The 16,260-nt window shown below is 41.6% G+C and overlaps 1 protein-coding gene across 1 annotated transcript; it reads right to left on the bottom strand.

The window, feature by feature from the left end:
* Positions 1-1,318: 1,318 nt before the first annotated feature.
* prxl2c (peroxiredoxin like 2C) lies at positions 1,319-15,456 on the bottom strand. Its single transcript, XM_041185279.1, is given in 8 exon segments — positions 1,319-1,366; positions 1,368-1,447; positions 2,384-2,515; positions 8,153-8,192; positions 8,195-8,260; positions 10,511-10,564; positions 14,658-14,726; positions 15,235-15,456. Coding segments are annotated over 8 exon segments (711 nt in total).
* Positions 15,457-16,260: the final 804 nt, after the last annotated feature.

Genomic DNA, 16,260 nt, shown 5'->3' on the forward strand with positions numbered 1-16,260 from the left:
AAATATCATTTTAAAATGCTGTTTTTTCATAATTCTTCTATCTTTTTTTTAAATAATGCACACATTTACATAACTCTTAGGCTTGAAGGAATGGTCCATCAACTCAGGGCCAGTCTTCTCTGCCCCAAAGTTTCACTGTTCCTGTGCATCTCCCCAGCCGGTGGGCAGATGATTAGTATTGAAATTGTAGAAGAGGCTGTGCTTTCCTTCACCCCAAATGAACAAGTTTCGATAATGTTTCGGCCTGACTTTAAACCAGGGACGTTTCACGTGTAAGGTGACCGTGATAACCACTACACTGGGCTCCCAAACAGGGTAATGTTAGAAAATAGTACCTATAGTGTCAAAAGCGTACTGCGACCAAGTTTCTGCCACACAGTAAAGGGATGTGGATTTACACCTAATTCCCAATTGTCTTTTTCAGCTGTATGTAAAGGTCTGGGGGAAATTACTTGGCAGATAACAGGCCCAGCATTGCTAAGACCCAAGATCAGGAATTGTTCCTAACATGCTAAATTTTAAAAGTGTAACCATTTTGAAAATTATTACATTTCTAACTTCTCCAGTGAATTTGCAAGAATTAAAAAGATCTAAGTAAGAGGAGCAGTGACCCACAGGGACAAAGGACTATTTGCATGAGGCATGCTTCCTCATATCAGCACAAGAGCAATATAGACTAAAGTGTGGGAATAATTCCAATGAGCCTTTTTGACAGTTCGTCTTTGTGGAGACCACAAAGGTCTGGAAGGGAGAAATAATATAGAGGGGTACACAATCACCAAGCTAACAATGCCATAAAACAAATACCAATTATTATATCAGGGCTTACTTCATAATATTTGTCTTTTGAAATGTTTTTTGGGTGCTGCAGATTTGATCTACCACAGCTGTGTACTTCCTAATGTTCCAAAACCAGGTTCTCCACCCCTTGTTGGAAAACCCAGCTAACATAAAGATCTTCCTCTCTTATTCCCCACATAGTTAGAAAAGCTTCTGTAATAAATCAAATGGATTCAATAGATTGGCTTTCACTAATCTGTGGCCCAGGAGTGAGTATCAGGAATTCAGCCATGAAAATCAATGGACCTGACGAGGTTGGTTCTTCATGCCAGAGCAATAATATGCAAAATCTATTCCAACAAATAAGTTAAACTTTTTAATGTATATTTTTAAATAGAAGATTACTTGCAGTGTGATAACCCTTGTTGGTAACACATTCTTTCTGTTAGTTAAAAATACAGGAACTGTTGTAGTTTGGGGAGTTATATGTCTGTGTGTTGAACAGGATCCTGCATTGTTTCAATGCTCTATCATTACTTCAAATGTCAATTGTTCGTGCCTCACTGATGAAGTTCATTGTTTTGACCTCCAGCCAGCTGTAGCAATAAAATGATGGGTGCATGATCCAATCTATTTGAATCAAGATGCCTGAAGTGAAGTTCACCTCCTGTAGATATAAAAATAGATAATGGATATGTGTAAGTAAGGCTTACAATCAAATGAAATACATTTCTAATTTTCAAATATGGTATATCAACTGAAATATTATGTAGAACTAAGCCATAAAGATCTTGAATGTCCCATGTTGAACTTCTGGTCCATGCTGAGTTAGTTGATCTTAGCATGAGCAATAATGGGGGTAAACTAACTGGCTCTAGTGTCCCTGGGCTATGAAGAGGAAGAAAAATCAGTCAGGTTTTCTACTTTTGATTATTATCCAGCAACTTCCTGTTGGAAAGTACTTGTGTTTGAATGCTGGACTAGGACCATCCCTTTGGTGGTTCTCACAGTCAAAGAAGGCCCATCGTTTGGCTCACACATTAAGAATGTTTTTTTTGGATGAGGTTCTTTGTGAGTTTTATTATTTATGGAAGCACAGTTAAGCATGAGCCTTGTGGTAGAGTAGTAGTGTCTCTACCTAAGGCTAGATGCTTTGGGTTCAAGTCCCACTTTGTAGTACTTTGCCAAGCATCATCATGGACTAATCCAATGGAAGTCCATCCCTCTTGTGGAATGGTACCAGGAGGAATTAAGTATGAATTAATACCTGGAGAAAATAATTGTTTGGGGTGAAAGGGATAAACTCACAACATAGCTTCTTTGCAAAAATACCATATGCTATTTTAAAATGCAGTGTTCCTAAAGTCCAACATGGTAAAAATTAGAGTGCAGAATTTAATACAGTAGAAACTTTCATCTGTAATGATAACAAGTTGTTTAACAACTAAGTTGTCCCATGCAACAGATGTAGGTGTATTTTGAAGGGTTTTTTTTGTTAAACAGCAAAGATGTTTAAGGTTCTTCAAAATGTTCGTGACATCTGAAATTAACTGTTTTAAAAATCTAAAAAATAAACCTTCTTCAGAAATCAAGCTGAGCTCACCAGACCCTATGATCAAACCTCCTCCTTGCTGATCTGGGTCACCGTGAAAGTCAAATGCTGGGCTCTTCATTGTATACCACAAACTCTTAAGGATTCCAACCAACATGTTTGATTTGATGTGGGGACTGCTTCCTGATAAAAGAAATTCAAGTGTCACTTGGAACGGAGGATGAGCACAACAGACTCACTTACTGCCTTTGGGATTCTAAGTGCACAAATGATACCAGTAAGGTAGTTTATTATCCAGCTCACCATAAACAAAGCATATGATAGAATATATCGTTTCACTAAGGCTATTACATTTATATTAAATGTTCCTTTAAAATTTCTATTGTTTTAAAACTCTTCATTATCATAGAATAGAATCATAGGGTGGAATTGTCCCAGATTTGCACTAAGTGTGGTAGTGGGAGGTAAAACGACATATTTTTCTCAATGGCCATGATGATGGGTTTTCATGCCACATCATCTCAAACTTATGCATTCCCGGGAAACAAGCTGTTTCCATGGCGGGTGGGCTCTCATTCACCCGCCACTTCATCATACCAGGCACCATATTTTAAGTTCAGCCGTGCTCAGTGCTTCCAGCCCAGGACTGCAGCAAAGAAGATATGGCCCTGAAAGTCAAGCAGGCTGCAGCCCTCGAGCGCCCTTTGGATGCCGTGGAGGCCTGCTCTGATGTCCCCCACCACTGCTCTGGCTGCAGGAGGGGCAGCGACATTACCACTACAGCTTGGTACGCGATGGCAGTGGTGATCAGGGCCAATGCTGCACAGAAGAGTTTGGCCATCCAATGCAGATAAAGGATAAATGATCTCATCCGTGCAGCCAGGGTATGACAACCATCTCAGCACTCCAGATCAATACTACTATCCCTCCTTTTTTCCTTCTTTTCCTATCTTTCTTGAGCACCTTGTGTCCAGGAATACTTAATACCCAGTCCTTATCTTCTTTGAGCCAAGTCTTTGTTATTGCCATGACATCATATTACCTGCATCTGCAACTCACTAATCTTATTTACCAGACTCTGCACATTCATATTCATGCACTGTAACCTGATTTAGACTTTATTACTTTCCCTCTTACGCTGAACTCACCTAATACATTAGTACTTCCTACTCTAATACTATCTGTCTCTCCCAATTTTCTTTGCACCTTGTTACCTCTCTCTTATTTCCTGATTCCTACACCCCTGCCAAATTGGTTTAAATCCTCCTCAATAGCAACTAGCAAATCGCCCTGCAAGGAAATTGGTCCCGCCTCTGTGTAGGTGCAAACTGTCCAGCCTGTAGAGGAACCATCTTCTCCAGAACTAATCCCAATGTCCCAACCCCCTAAAGCCCTTCCTCCTGCCCTTTCTCCCCAGCCACACATTCATCTGCTCAGTCCTCCTTTTTCTGTATTCACTTGCGCATGGTACCGGGATGATCTGGAGATTACCACTTTTGAGACCTGCTTGCTAACTTCCTATCTAGCTTCCTCAATTCTGACTGCAGGACCACATCCCTCTTTCTATTTATATTGTTGAAACCGATGTGGACTATGACTGCTGGATGCTCACCCTTCCGCTCAGGGTGTTCAGCAGCTGTTCAGTGACATCCTTGACCCTGTTACCAGGCAGGTAATATTGCATTCTGGATTCACGTCTGTTGCTGCAAGAATGCCTGTCTGTTCCCCAAACACTATTGCTGTTCCAGTCTTCTTCATGCCCCCCTCCCCTCCCCCACCACCCCCTCCCCCTGTAGAGCTGAGCCAGCCATGATGCCATGGAATTGGTTCTGGCTGCGCTCTCAAGATGAACCATCACATTCATCAGTATTCAGTACTATCCACAAAGCTCTCAACCTCATGGATGCGCTGCAGTGACACCAACTGCTGCTCAAGCTCCGAAACTGAGAGCTCAAGCTGCTGCAGTTGATGACACTTCCTGCATATATGGTTATCCAAGACAGAGGAAATATCTTGGAGTTCCCAAATGGAACAGGATGTGCACCCCAAGGACTGGTGCTACCCTGCTGCTCCTCTATTAGGTGATAAAGCTTACTATTTAAAAAAAAAGACTTACCAGCTACTCACTTCTCTTCCTCTGTTGTCACTGAAATGTAGAGAAATTAATTATAATGCTTTATTTAACCCTTATTATAAAAAACCCCAGCTCCTTTAGACTAACTTACTAACTTTGGGAGAAAGGGAAACAAAGCAACAGTGCTCACCAGTTACTCAACACAAGGCCTTCCTATGATGTCACAGTTTGAGTAATTTACTCTCTCTCTTCATCCTACCTGCAATCCTACCTGCATCACCTTCCTCCTGGTCTGTTTCACAGTGATCCAAACCCGATGCACATGGTCTGTTTTACAGCAATCCTGACCCGCTTCACACTCATCCTAGTCTGCTTCACAGTGACCCTGACCTGCTTCACACTGCTCCCGGTCTGCTTCACAGTGATCCTGATCTGCTTCACACTCCTCCTGGTTTGCTTCACAGTGACCTCGACCTGCTTCACACGCCTCCTGGTTTGCTTCATAACGACCTCGACCTGCTTCACACTGCTCCCCGTCTGCTTCACAGTGATCCTGACCTGCTTCATGCTCCTCCTGGTTTGCTTCACAGTGACCTCGACCTGCTTCACACTGCTCCCAGCCTGCTTCACAGTGATCACAACCTGCTGCTCATTAAGGCTGTTTATAAAACATTAAGTTAACAGTTTTTTTTATTTCCTTTCTAATTGGTTTACTGAGTAAATGCACCACCAGGAAGAATCTAGGTTCCTTTGCTGCTCTGTACTGTGTTAGCCTATCTCAACTGAAGCAGCAGTGAGAGGACTATATTTGACCACAGAGTCCTCATGTTAAAAGAAAAAAGTTCAACAGGAATTCCCACTTCAGCAAATCCTACTACAAGTACAAACGTGTGGCTATCAGCTGAAGATAGGGTCAAGCACAACAATGATGTCTCAGTGTCAAATAGCATGTAAATGTTCACAGTTAAGGTTCACACATAAAAATTGGTTCAAAGCTGAAGAACTGGAGGGCAGCATCCATAGAACTGTGGCTCAAGTTAATGTCTTAGAAAGGAGGAGGGGGTAAGAAAGAGTAGTGAACAAATAAATAAATAAACAAAAATGTAGGCATTTAATTTATCTGAAATATATTGTTAGTTCCTTTTTCATAACCCATATTAAATATTTTCATTTACCTCTTGTCTTCATGCTAAGCACATATTATTCTATTCCCTGCTATTTAAGAATTTTTTTCTCCTAGGTCTAATATTTACAGGACAAAGTTTGATCAAAAGAGCAAAATAAGGTGCTCAGGGGCTGTGCAGATCAAATATCAATCCATGAACAGATGTGCTTTTTTCTAAACTTCATTAGACTTAAGGAAAGTTAGAGATCAGCATTATTGCTACATATTTTTTCAAATAAGAAGGGGAAGCTGCAATCCTGCCCTGTGTGGGCTACAACATCAATTAGGATTTTAGCTCTGGCAGGGCTTTGGGTGGGTGGGTAAATGAGATGACTTGGATACTTACATTGCTGCAGAAATCAGGCATAGCGATTCTAACTTCCGGGTAACATTAACATCCTACGTTCCACTAATTCCAGGTCTGCTTCACAGTGATGATTCTAATTGCACACTTGGACAGGTTCTGTCTGCCAGATAGGGTTAAAATTGTCCCCTTTATGTATAAACAGCATTCACAAGGACTAGTAAATATATTTTACTCGTTAGAGCTCAGCTTGCATTTGTCATTTAACAATAATTCCACCTTCTCCTTGCCAGCTAGTAATCATGACTATAAAATGCCGTCTATACTGCCAGAACATTAAAATATGGTAATCTGCTAAATATTGGTAGGACAGGAAAATTGGAAAAATGTAGCAATAAATTTACTCTCAATGGCAATAAAGAATTTACTTCCTTGGTTAAGTTTTCTTTTCTTACAATCATTCCCGCTTTTTTCCTTGTTCAGTGAAAATATATGTATGTCCATAGAAACATAGAAACTAGGAGCAGCAATAGGCCATTCAGCCCTTCAAGTCTGCTCCGCCATTCAAACGATCATGGCTGATTCTCTATCCCAACACCATATTCCCACTTTCTCTCCATACCCCTTGAACCCCCTAATATCCAAAAATTTATCAATTTCTTTCTTGAATATACTCAGTGACCCGGCCTCCACAGCCTTCTGTGGTAGAGAATTCCACAGGTTGACCACCCTCTGACTGAAGAAAGTTTCCTCATCTCAGTCTTAAATGGCCTGCCCCATATCCTGAGACTGTGGCCCCTGGTTCTAGACTCCCCAACCAAGGGAAACATCCTTCCTGCATCCAGCCTGTCCATCCCTGTTAGAATTTTATACATTTCAATCAGATCCCTCTCTTTCTTCTAAACTCTAGTGAATATAGGCCCAGTCAAACCAACCTCTCCTCATACGACAGTATCAGCCTGGTGAACCTTTGCTGCACTCCCTCTTTCGCAAGTATATCCTTTCTTAGGCAGGGAGACCAAAACTGCACACAAAACTCCAGGTGTGGTCTCACCAAGGCTGTATAACTGCAGTAAGACATCCCCACTTCTGAACTCAAATCCTCTTGCAATGAAGGCCAACATATCATTTGTCTTCCTAATTGCTTGCTGTACCTGCCTCTTTACTTTCATTGACTGGTGTACAAGGACACCCAAATCCCTTTGTACATCCACATTTCCCAATATATCGCCATTTAAATAATACGCTGCCTTTCTGTTTTTCACACTGAAGTGTATGCCTTCACATTTATCCACATTATATTGCATCTGCCATCTGTTTACTCACACACACAACTTGTCTAAAACACCCTGAAGTCTCATTGCATCCTCCTCACAACTCACAACCCCGGCCAGTTTTGTGTCGTGAGCAAACTTGGAAATATTGCGTTTGATTCCCTCATCCGAGTCATTTATATATATTATAAGTAGCTGGGGCCAAAGCACTGATTCCTGTGGTACACCACTAGTCACCACCTGCCACCCGGAAAAAAACCCATTTATTCCCACTCTCTGTTTCCGGTCTGTCATCCAGTTGATCAGTTTTGGTCATTGAAAGAAAACTTTATCCAAAACCCCCAATTACTCAGTGTTTGTTGTGGGGTTCAGTCATACATTTATTGAAGTACAAACTTAAATCCATGGAGTGTGCTGGATTAGTTGATGTGATCAAGGAGTCTTGGGGGGGTATTACTCAGTTTTCTTGGATAGGAATGGGATAAAAAATCAGCAAAGGTTCCCAATCCCCACTGTATTTACAAGAAGTGATGATGAGTGAGTGATGTGTGCTCTGCCCGAAGGCAGGCTCTTGGTTCATTGTCCCATGATGCTTCATCCCGAGCCATTTTCTTGGCAGTTGTTGTCAATGGTGGTTTACAATTGCCTTTCACTCTCAGGGGCAGGGCAAGGAGGCAGGTCCCAAGCCTACCTCAGCTGGAATGGGAAAGTTGGCCCCACTCTGAACTCCATGCTAGCCATCTAAATTTACTGGCCCCCATTCACAGGAGGAAGCAAAAATCACAGGAAAGCCATTGCCTACCTGGTTTAGTATTATATTCTTGAGGCTATATAAACACACCATTAATAAACTCTGGGATCCAGTCCTTTCCCTGTAATCTCATCCATAGCAGATATGTATCCCAAGCCAGGTAGGGAAGTAAATATTGAAAAAGTGGCTATGTACATGCAGTTTCATAAAGGTGCAATAAACATAGAACAGTACATTAAAACAATATACTACCTGCTTGGGGGAATGTTTCCCCTTGTTTCATTTTAAATTTTATTTATAAATTTGTCTGCTTGGATCAATGTATATCTCACAAGTATACCCAGTTAATGCGCAGAAACTCTAGGAGTAAAATGATATTATTTATTAAAAATTAATACAAACAAAAAACCTCTCTTCAGGTTAACAGCCTGATTGTTGTGACCTTGACACAAGCTGTCACTTGTAGCTGAACTAGAATGTACATATTTACATTGTTCAGTTAGTGTTTTATTCATATTGAGACCTGGTTCCAAACACTACTTCAAACATTCAAATGCATATATATGGATTTATTGCCATTGCTCCATTTATACTGGTAGGATTAACATGCATGGTCGGTTTGGAGTTAACTGTGTCTTGCTTTAGTTTTTAAAAAACTGGGTATAAGAAATTAGGCCTAAAATTGCCTTCCAGTGCAGACAAAAAGAAAATGTTCAGCAGCCATTCCTAATTACATAGCATTTAAAGGACAGAAGCAGATCATTTGGCCAAATAGTCCATGGCTTTTTTGTGCTCCACACAAGCCTCCTCCTGCCTTACTTCATCTCGCCCTATTACCATATCCTTCTATTATTTTCTCTCTCATGCACTTACCTAGCTTTCTCTTGAATGCATCTATGCTATACTAACTTGCCCACCAAGCATTTAACAACCTCAACATTTCAAGTATCTCTATGATACTCTGGCTGTATAAATGCTAGATGGTATTGCAGTATATACAGAAGGACACTTCTCAAACACTTTTAATAATTGTGAACCAATTAACAAGATGTACTGAGGGAGGCAAGGGAGGAGATTGCTGGGGCCTTGACAGAAACATTTGTATCCTCACTGGCTACAGGTGAGGTCCCAGAGGACTGGGGAAGGGCCAATGTTGTTCCATTGTTTAAGAAGGGTAGCAGGGATAATCCAGGAAATTACAGGCCGGTGAGCCTTACGTCAGTGGTAGGGAAATTATTGGAGAAGATCCTTCGTGACAGGATTTACTACCATTTGGAAGCAAATGGGCGTATTAGTGAGAGGCAGCATGGTTTTGTGAAGGGAAGGTCGTATCTCACTAACTTGATCGAGTTTTTCAAGGAAGTGACAAAGATGATCGATGATGGAAAGGCAGTGGATGTTATCTACATGGATTTCAGTAAGGCCTTTGACAAGGTCCCTCATGGCAGACTGGTACAAAAGGTAAAGTCGCACGGGATCAGAGGTGAGCTGGCAAGATAGATACAGAATTGGCTTGGTCATGGAAGACAGAGGGTAGCAGTGGAAGGGTGCTTTTCTGAATGGAGAGCTGTGACTAGTGGTGTTCCGCAGGTATCAGTGCTGGGACCTTTGCTGTTTGTAGCGTACGTAAATGATTTGGAAGAAAATGTAACTGGGCTAATTAGTAAGTTTGCAGATGACACTAAGGTTGGAGGAGTTGCAGATAGTGAATAGGATTGTCAATGAATACAACGGGATATAGATCGGTTAGAGACTTGGGCGGGGAAATGGCAGATGGAGTTTAATCTGGACAAATGTGAGGTAATGCATTTTAGAAGGTCTAATACAGGTAGGAATTATACAGTAAATGGCAGAACCTTTAAGTACATCGACGAGCAGAGGGATCTGGGTGTACAGGTCCACAGGTCACTGAAAGTGGCAATGCAGGTGGATAAGGTAGTCAGGAAGGCATATGGCATTCTTGCCTTCATTGGCAGGGGTATGCAATATAAAGCTGGGAAGTCACGCTGCAGCTGTATAGAACCTTTGTTAGGCCACACTTGGAATATTGCGTGCAATTCTGGTCGCCACATTATCAGAAGGATATGGAGGCATTGGAGAGGGTGCAGAGGAGGTTTACCAGGATGCTGCCTGGTCTGGAGGTTATTAGCTATGAGGAGAGGTTGGAGAAACTCGGATTGTTCTCACTAGAGCAACAGAGATTGAGGGGCGTCTTGATAGAAGTTTACAAAATTATGAGTGGCATGGACAGAGTAGATAGTCAGAAGCTTTTTCCCAGGGTGGAAGAGTCAATTAATAGGGGACATAGATTTAAGGTGAGAGGAGAAAACTTTAGAAGAGATGTGCGGGGCAAGTTTTTTATGCAGAGGGTAGTGAGTGTCTGGAATTCGCTGCCAGAGGAGGTGGTGGAAGCAGGTACGATAGTGGTGTTTAAGAGGCAGCTTGACAAATACATGAATAGGATGGGAATAGAGGAATACGGATCCTGGAAGTGCAAAATGTTTTAGTTGATGGGCTATATGATCAGCGCAGGCTTGGAGGGCCGAAGGACCTGTTCCTTTGCTGTACTTTTCTTTATTCTTTGTTCTTTGTTCTATGTTTTAAACGTACCTCAATATGCTGATGGGTGGATTGTCCAATAACAATTAGCCTGACATCAACATCCTGCAAACAAAGAAGTAAGTAATTGGGTAATGTTCAACTGACACATCACAGGTGACATCTTGAAACTACAGTTTCATGCACCTGAGATAAATCAATGGTACAAAGTGCAAAAACTAACAAGACTGGATACCAACAGAGAGGCTATTAGAAATCGCAGTTATGATTAAGAAAGTGTAAAACTGCTTTGATTTTTAGCATAACAGAGGCATCAAGAATTCTATTTACATGAAGCAAATCAAAAAAGTGTTAGAGCTAATTGGTATCTCTAAGCTTAAATATGGTAACTTTCTTCCCTTTGGAATCTTTTTCAATGATTGTAACTCATGCTGGGATACGGTTTCAATTTTCTCCCCTCATCTAGTGAAGATGTTTTGCTAGGGTTTGGTTCCATGGGTTCCATTCACCTCACCTCATCCAAATGTCTTCCATTCACGTATGAACTGTGGCAATTTAGGTCAGAAGGCTATTCAGTAACAGGTGGCATCACAAGTAAGCCCTTGATCTTCATGCACAGTCAGGCCAGGATTTTCCGGCCCTACCTGCCACCAGGATCTTCTGGTCCTGCCAAAAAACAATTGACTTTTGGTGGACCCGACACAGCGGGACCAGAAAATCCCATCCTCACTTTCAGCCTTAAAGAGTGATCAGGAGCTGGAATCCTTGCTGATTTTCCCTTCCAAAACCCGGGGATATTGAGGCCAATTACATCACAACTACTGCCCCAGCTAATCTAGGTTAACTGATTGGAGATTGATCCTAGGACATTCCTGATTATATGTGTCTTAACAACTGACTGGGTGATGCCGTGATTGTGTAATTATGAAAATACAGATTTTAAGACAACTGTTTTAAAGGTACATTTCTGTTTTCAAACCTTTACATTGAGTTTAAAAGCTTTTCTCAGAATGGAAGTATGGACAGTCAACATGAAGCCTTCTAGTGTTTATTCAAAATTTGTCAGACTCATATCTTTAGAGATGGCTATGAAGAGTCATTCAAATGCAAACAACCCTCTAGGCATGACCAACACATTCTAAAAGGTGTGAAAAACCCTTTTACTTCTGAGGGAACAGGGAATGGGCAGGGACTTCAAAGGACCAACGTAATTAACTTTTTTGCCTGTTAGAACAATGCTTCAGTGAAATTAACATAGCAGCCATTTTGTTTTGGTTGTGATAATGACAGGCTGAGAACAGCCATTTTGTGTGCAGAACCCTGGGAAGAACTCTGAGAAACAACTTCAGAGAAGGTTCTTGGCCAAGGGAGGACAAAGGAGGTGTCAAGAAATCAACTGCTGCTCTGCCAAAAGAGTCCAGGAAACCTGCAAGTGCCATAACCGCAGAATTAATGAGGAATAGGAAATCTTCTCTCTCTCCCAAAGCCTGCTGACCAGCTGAGTTTAACCGAAAAGGCAAACCTCTGAATAGTCAACTGCAGAAGCCATCACAGCTGCTAAGCTGAACCTCAAGTTTCAACCCCTTCACTATCACAAAAAAAGAATTCAAGCATCAGGCCCACAACAATATCTCACAGAGACTGATTTGAAATCTCATTTTTGAGCTTTTTTAAAATCATTATCTACTTTTAATTGTTATATCTGTTTTTAGTTAATGACTTTATTACTTTAACATAAGTAATTTTCAGCAGCAGTTTTTGTAATAAACTAAGCTTTATCTTCTTTAAGACTTAAGCTTGTCGGCTATTTTTAAAAAAATTTGAATCACTTTTAAACTAAAAAGGGGCTACATATACACACACAAATTCTTAGCTCATGGACCACATTAAAGAAACTCCTTTTATTTGGTGATGATTGTATGCTTAATTAGCCATCAATGGAGGTCTACTTTTTAAAGTGATTAATTGACCCAAAATGGGTAAAATTTAAAACTCCTTCATCAGCCTGAAAATGTTCAGTTGACATAATTGATTTTATTAATGTAGTTTGGCTCTCATCCAAAAATCTACATGTTCAATGATTATGAAACATTGCATTTTACTTGCTGCCTCAACATCATCCAAATATTTTAGACTGAAAATTTGTCACTTACTGGTCAACACAAAAATCTTCCTCGCTTGCCCATTTCCCACATGGAAAAGATAACCGTAACAATAAATCATCCTGAACCATGTGCTAATGGCTAGATATAGTGATTGATTATCTAAGGTTTATAGGTGAACTGTTCTACCGTCCTCTAACTGTTTATGTCTAGAAGTACTTGTTCTCTAGGGAAAAGGAAATGAGGCATCAAGTTCTTGCAATTCCACCAATAGTACCCCTAATATTGTTGCAAATTAATGACCAACCATTTTCAGCTGCTTCATCAATGATCTTCCTTCCATCATTACGTCAGAAGTGGGGATGTTCGCTGATGATTGCACAATGTTGAGCACCATTCACGACTCCTCAGATACTGAAGCAGTCCATGTCCAAATGCAGCAAGACCTGGACAATATCCACACTTGGGCTGACAAGTGACATTCGCACCACACAAGTGCCAGGCAATGAATATCTCTAACAAGAGAGAATCCAATCATTGCCCCTTGTTGTTCAATGGCATTACCATCACTGAATCCCCCACAATCAACATCCTGGGGGTTACCATTGACCAAAAACTCAACTGGACTAACCATATAAATACTGTGGCTACAAGAGCAGGTCAGAGGCTAGGAATCGTGCAACGAGTAACTCACCTCCTGACTCCTCAAAGCCCGTCCACCATCTACAAGGCACAAGTCAGGAGTGTGATGGAATACTCCCCACTTAGTTGGATGAGTGTAGCTCCCACAATACTCAAGAAGCTTGACACCGTCCAGGACAAAGCAGCCCTCTTGATTGGCACCACATCCACAAACATTCACTCCCTCCACCACCAACGCACAGCAGCAGCAGTGTGTACCATCTACAATGTGCACTGCAGAGATTCACCAAGGCTCTTTAGACAGTACCTTCCAAACCCACTACCATCTTGAAGGACAAGGGCAGCAGATAGATGGGAATTTCCCCTCCAAGTCACTCACCATCCTGAAGTGGAAATATATCACCATTCCTTCACTGTCACTGGGTCAAAATCCTGAAACTCCCTTCCTGGCAGCACTGTGGGTGTACCTGCACCACAGTGACTGCAGTGGTTCAAGAAGGCAGCTTACCACCACCTTCTCAAGGGCAACTAGGGATAGGCAATAAATGCTGGCCCAGCCAGTGAAGCCCACACCCCATGAATGAATTACAAAAAAAAATTAATCATTGCAAATTGTTTTTCAAAATTAAGAACATATGAATTAGGAGCGAGAGTAGGCCATATGGCCCCCTTGAACCTGCTCCGCCATTCAATAAGATCATAGCTGATCTGATTGTTCCCTTAATTCCACTTTCCTGATTGCTCCACCATAAGCTTTGGCTCCCTTATAAACCAAATATTTGTCTAATTCAGCCTTGGATATATATATTCAATGAGCCCGCTTCCACTGCTCTGTGGAGCAGAAAATTCCAAAGATTAACGGCCCTCTGAGAGATAAACATCCTCATCTCTGTCTTAAATGGGAGGCCCCTTATTTTTAAACTATGCCCCCTACTTCTAGATTCCCCCACAAGGGGAAACATCCTCCCAGTATCTACCCTGTCAAGCCCCCTAAGAATCTTATATGTTTTAATAAGATCACCTCTCATTCTTTTAAACTCCAATGAGTATAGGCCCAACCTGTGCAACCTTTCCTCATAAAACAATCCCTTCATCCCAGGAATCAACTCAGTGAACCTTCTCTGAACTTCCCCCAATGCAACAATATGTCCTCTTCAATAAGAAGACCAAGCCTGTCGGCAGCCTCACCAATGCCCCATACAGTTGTAACAAGACTTCCCTGCTTTTATACTCCAACCCCCTGGCAATACAGGCCAACTAAATAGAGTCCTCCTTTCCTTGGAACAGTTTAGCTCTCCTGCCTATTGTTGGATGGTCCATCGCAGCTTCAGCAAATTGTACAATGAATGTTTATTTATCAATACACTTGATTGCAAGAAGTGAGCATTTGTGATCATGTTATGTTTGTAACCTTAGAGAGGGAACTAAGCTCTATTAATGTCTTCTATGCTCACCTTCAGATATTTCTATGGAATTTTTGCTAAATCCGCCACATATTCTTTGCAGGTGTAGCACAGAAAATGCTATAAAAAAAAGCAACATTTCATGTCAGATCTTAATAAAGCTGAGTCGATAAATAAATTAGCACATGTTTTATCAACCTAAACCAGTTGGTGCAGTTTTGTAAAAACTGTTTACTTTCAACAAATGTGGATGTTTGTATTTTATTAACTTAATATCACAAAAATAGGATGGAAATGCTGGAAATAAATCCCAAATGAAAATGCAGTGTAGGTCATTCAGCACCTGCAAAGAGAAAACACAGCTGTCTAGACTAACAATTCATGTGGAAGACCGTGTCTCAGATATTCGAATTTGTCGTAAAATCCATAAAACAAATGATAAACGTCACTTTATTTTCTCCTACCTCTCCTCATTTCTCAAATGCTATTTAAGTTAGTCTCTACCACTTAAGGTAATTTTGTATTTCTGCAATTGCTGAACTGTGTCCCATCCACGTGCAGCCCCTGAACCAGGCCTCTCATTCTTCTAAACTCCAATCAGTATAGTGCCAACCTGTGTCTCTCCTACCCTGACGAAAACCAGGAACGCTTTCCGCTCCCCATACAGAGCTGGGAAAGGGATCTCGTTTCCATAACAATTGACGATGAAGCAGTCTTCAGCAGCTATGATGTCGATGATAGGTGGCGAGTGGAGTTGGTCCTGAGGGTTTCTGTTGATCTGCACGACTTGGGGAGGTCTCAATGTCATTGCTAAACTAACCGACACAATAACTCTTTTTGGAAGAGCCATCACTTTAACATGAACTGTCCCGCCTGATAATTCCCTCCAAGTTATGGGCACGGTACACTGAACATACAGTATTCAGCGTCATCCTAGAAAGAAGTGATATGTTTTCTAACCATTTTTTTTGAAAGGTGTGCATAATAACTCAGTGGTACTGCTAGGGAAAAGGCTGCGAGAATCTAACCACCTCGAAATAGTGAATTAGTTGCTTAATGTGAAATAATCTATAATAATACTACAAAAATGCTGGAAATACTCAGCAGGTCAGGCAGCATCTGTGGAGAGAAACAGAGGGTGGAATATTACGTGCCCGTTGGCTTCAGGCATGTTTGGCAGTATGAGCAGACAATATGGCGAGATGACCACTTTGCAATTGTCCACACTGCCTGTCAATGGCGGGCCGCATTTCACGCTGTTGGACATTGGGAACTTCATTGTAATACATCTGCATATCATTATGAGCCCAACCCACCAGACTCATCCCCCCACATTGAATCATCTGAGCACTATGCTGATGTGTTTCACAAAAGCATATATAAGGTGTGCACCTGGCAAGCTGCACTTGAGGGGAACTCGAAGATGAATGCACAGTAATGTTGCGCTGCGCTTGCCAGGGTCGCCTGTTGGCTTCACGTTTAGGTGCCGTGCATTCAGCCGTGGGTGCAGGCAAGTCGCTTTTTACTGGCTGGCTGACAGTGTGGTGTCGAGGTGAAGCTGCCGTCAATCAGTCAGGTGGAGTGGGGAGGGGGTAGGTGGGGTCTCAGGCAGCCATGCAGTGCACTAAACTCTGGCCGTCCAAGTGGTGGCCAG

This window comes from Carcharodon carcharias, chromosome 4 (genome assembly GCF_017639515.1).
Source record: "Carcharodon carcharias isolate sCarCar2 chromosome 4, sCarCar2.pri, whole genome shotgun sequence".
Taxonomy (NCBI): domain Eukaryota; kingdom Metazoa; phylum Chordata; class Chondrichthyes; order Lamniformes; family Lamnidae; genus Carcharodon; species Carcharodon carcharias.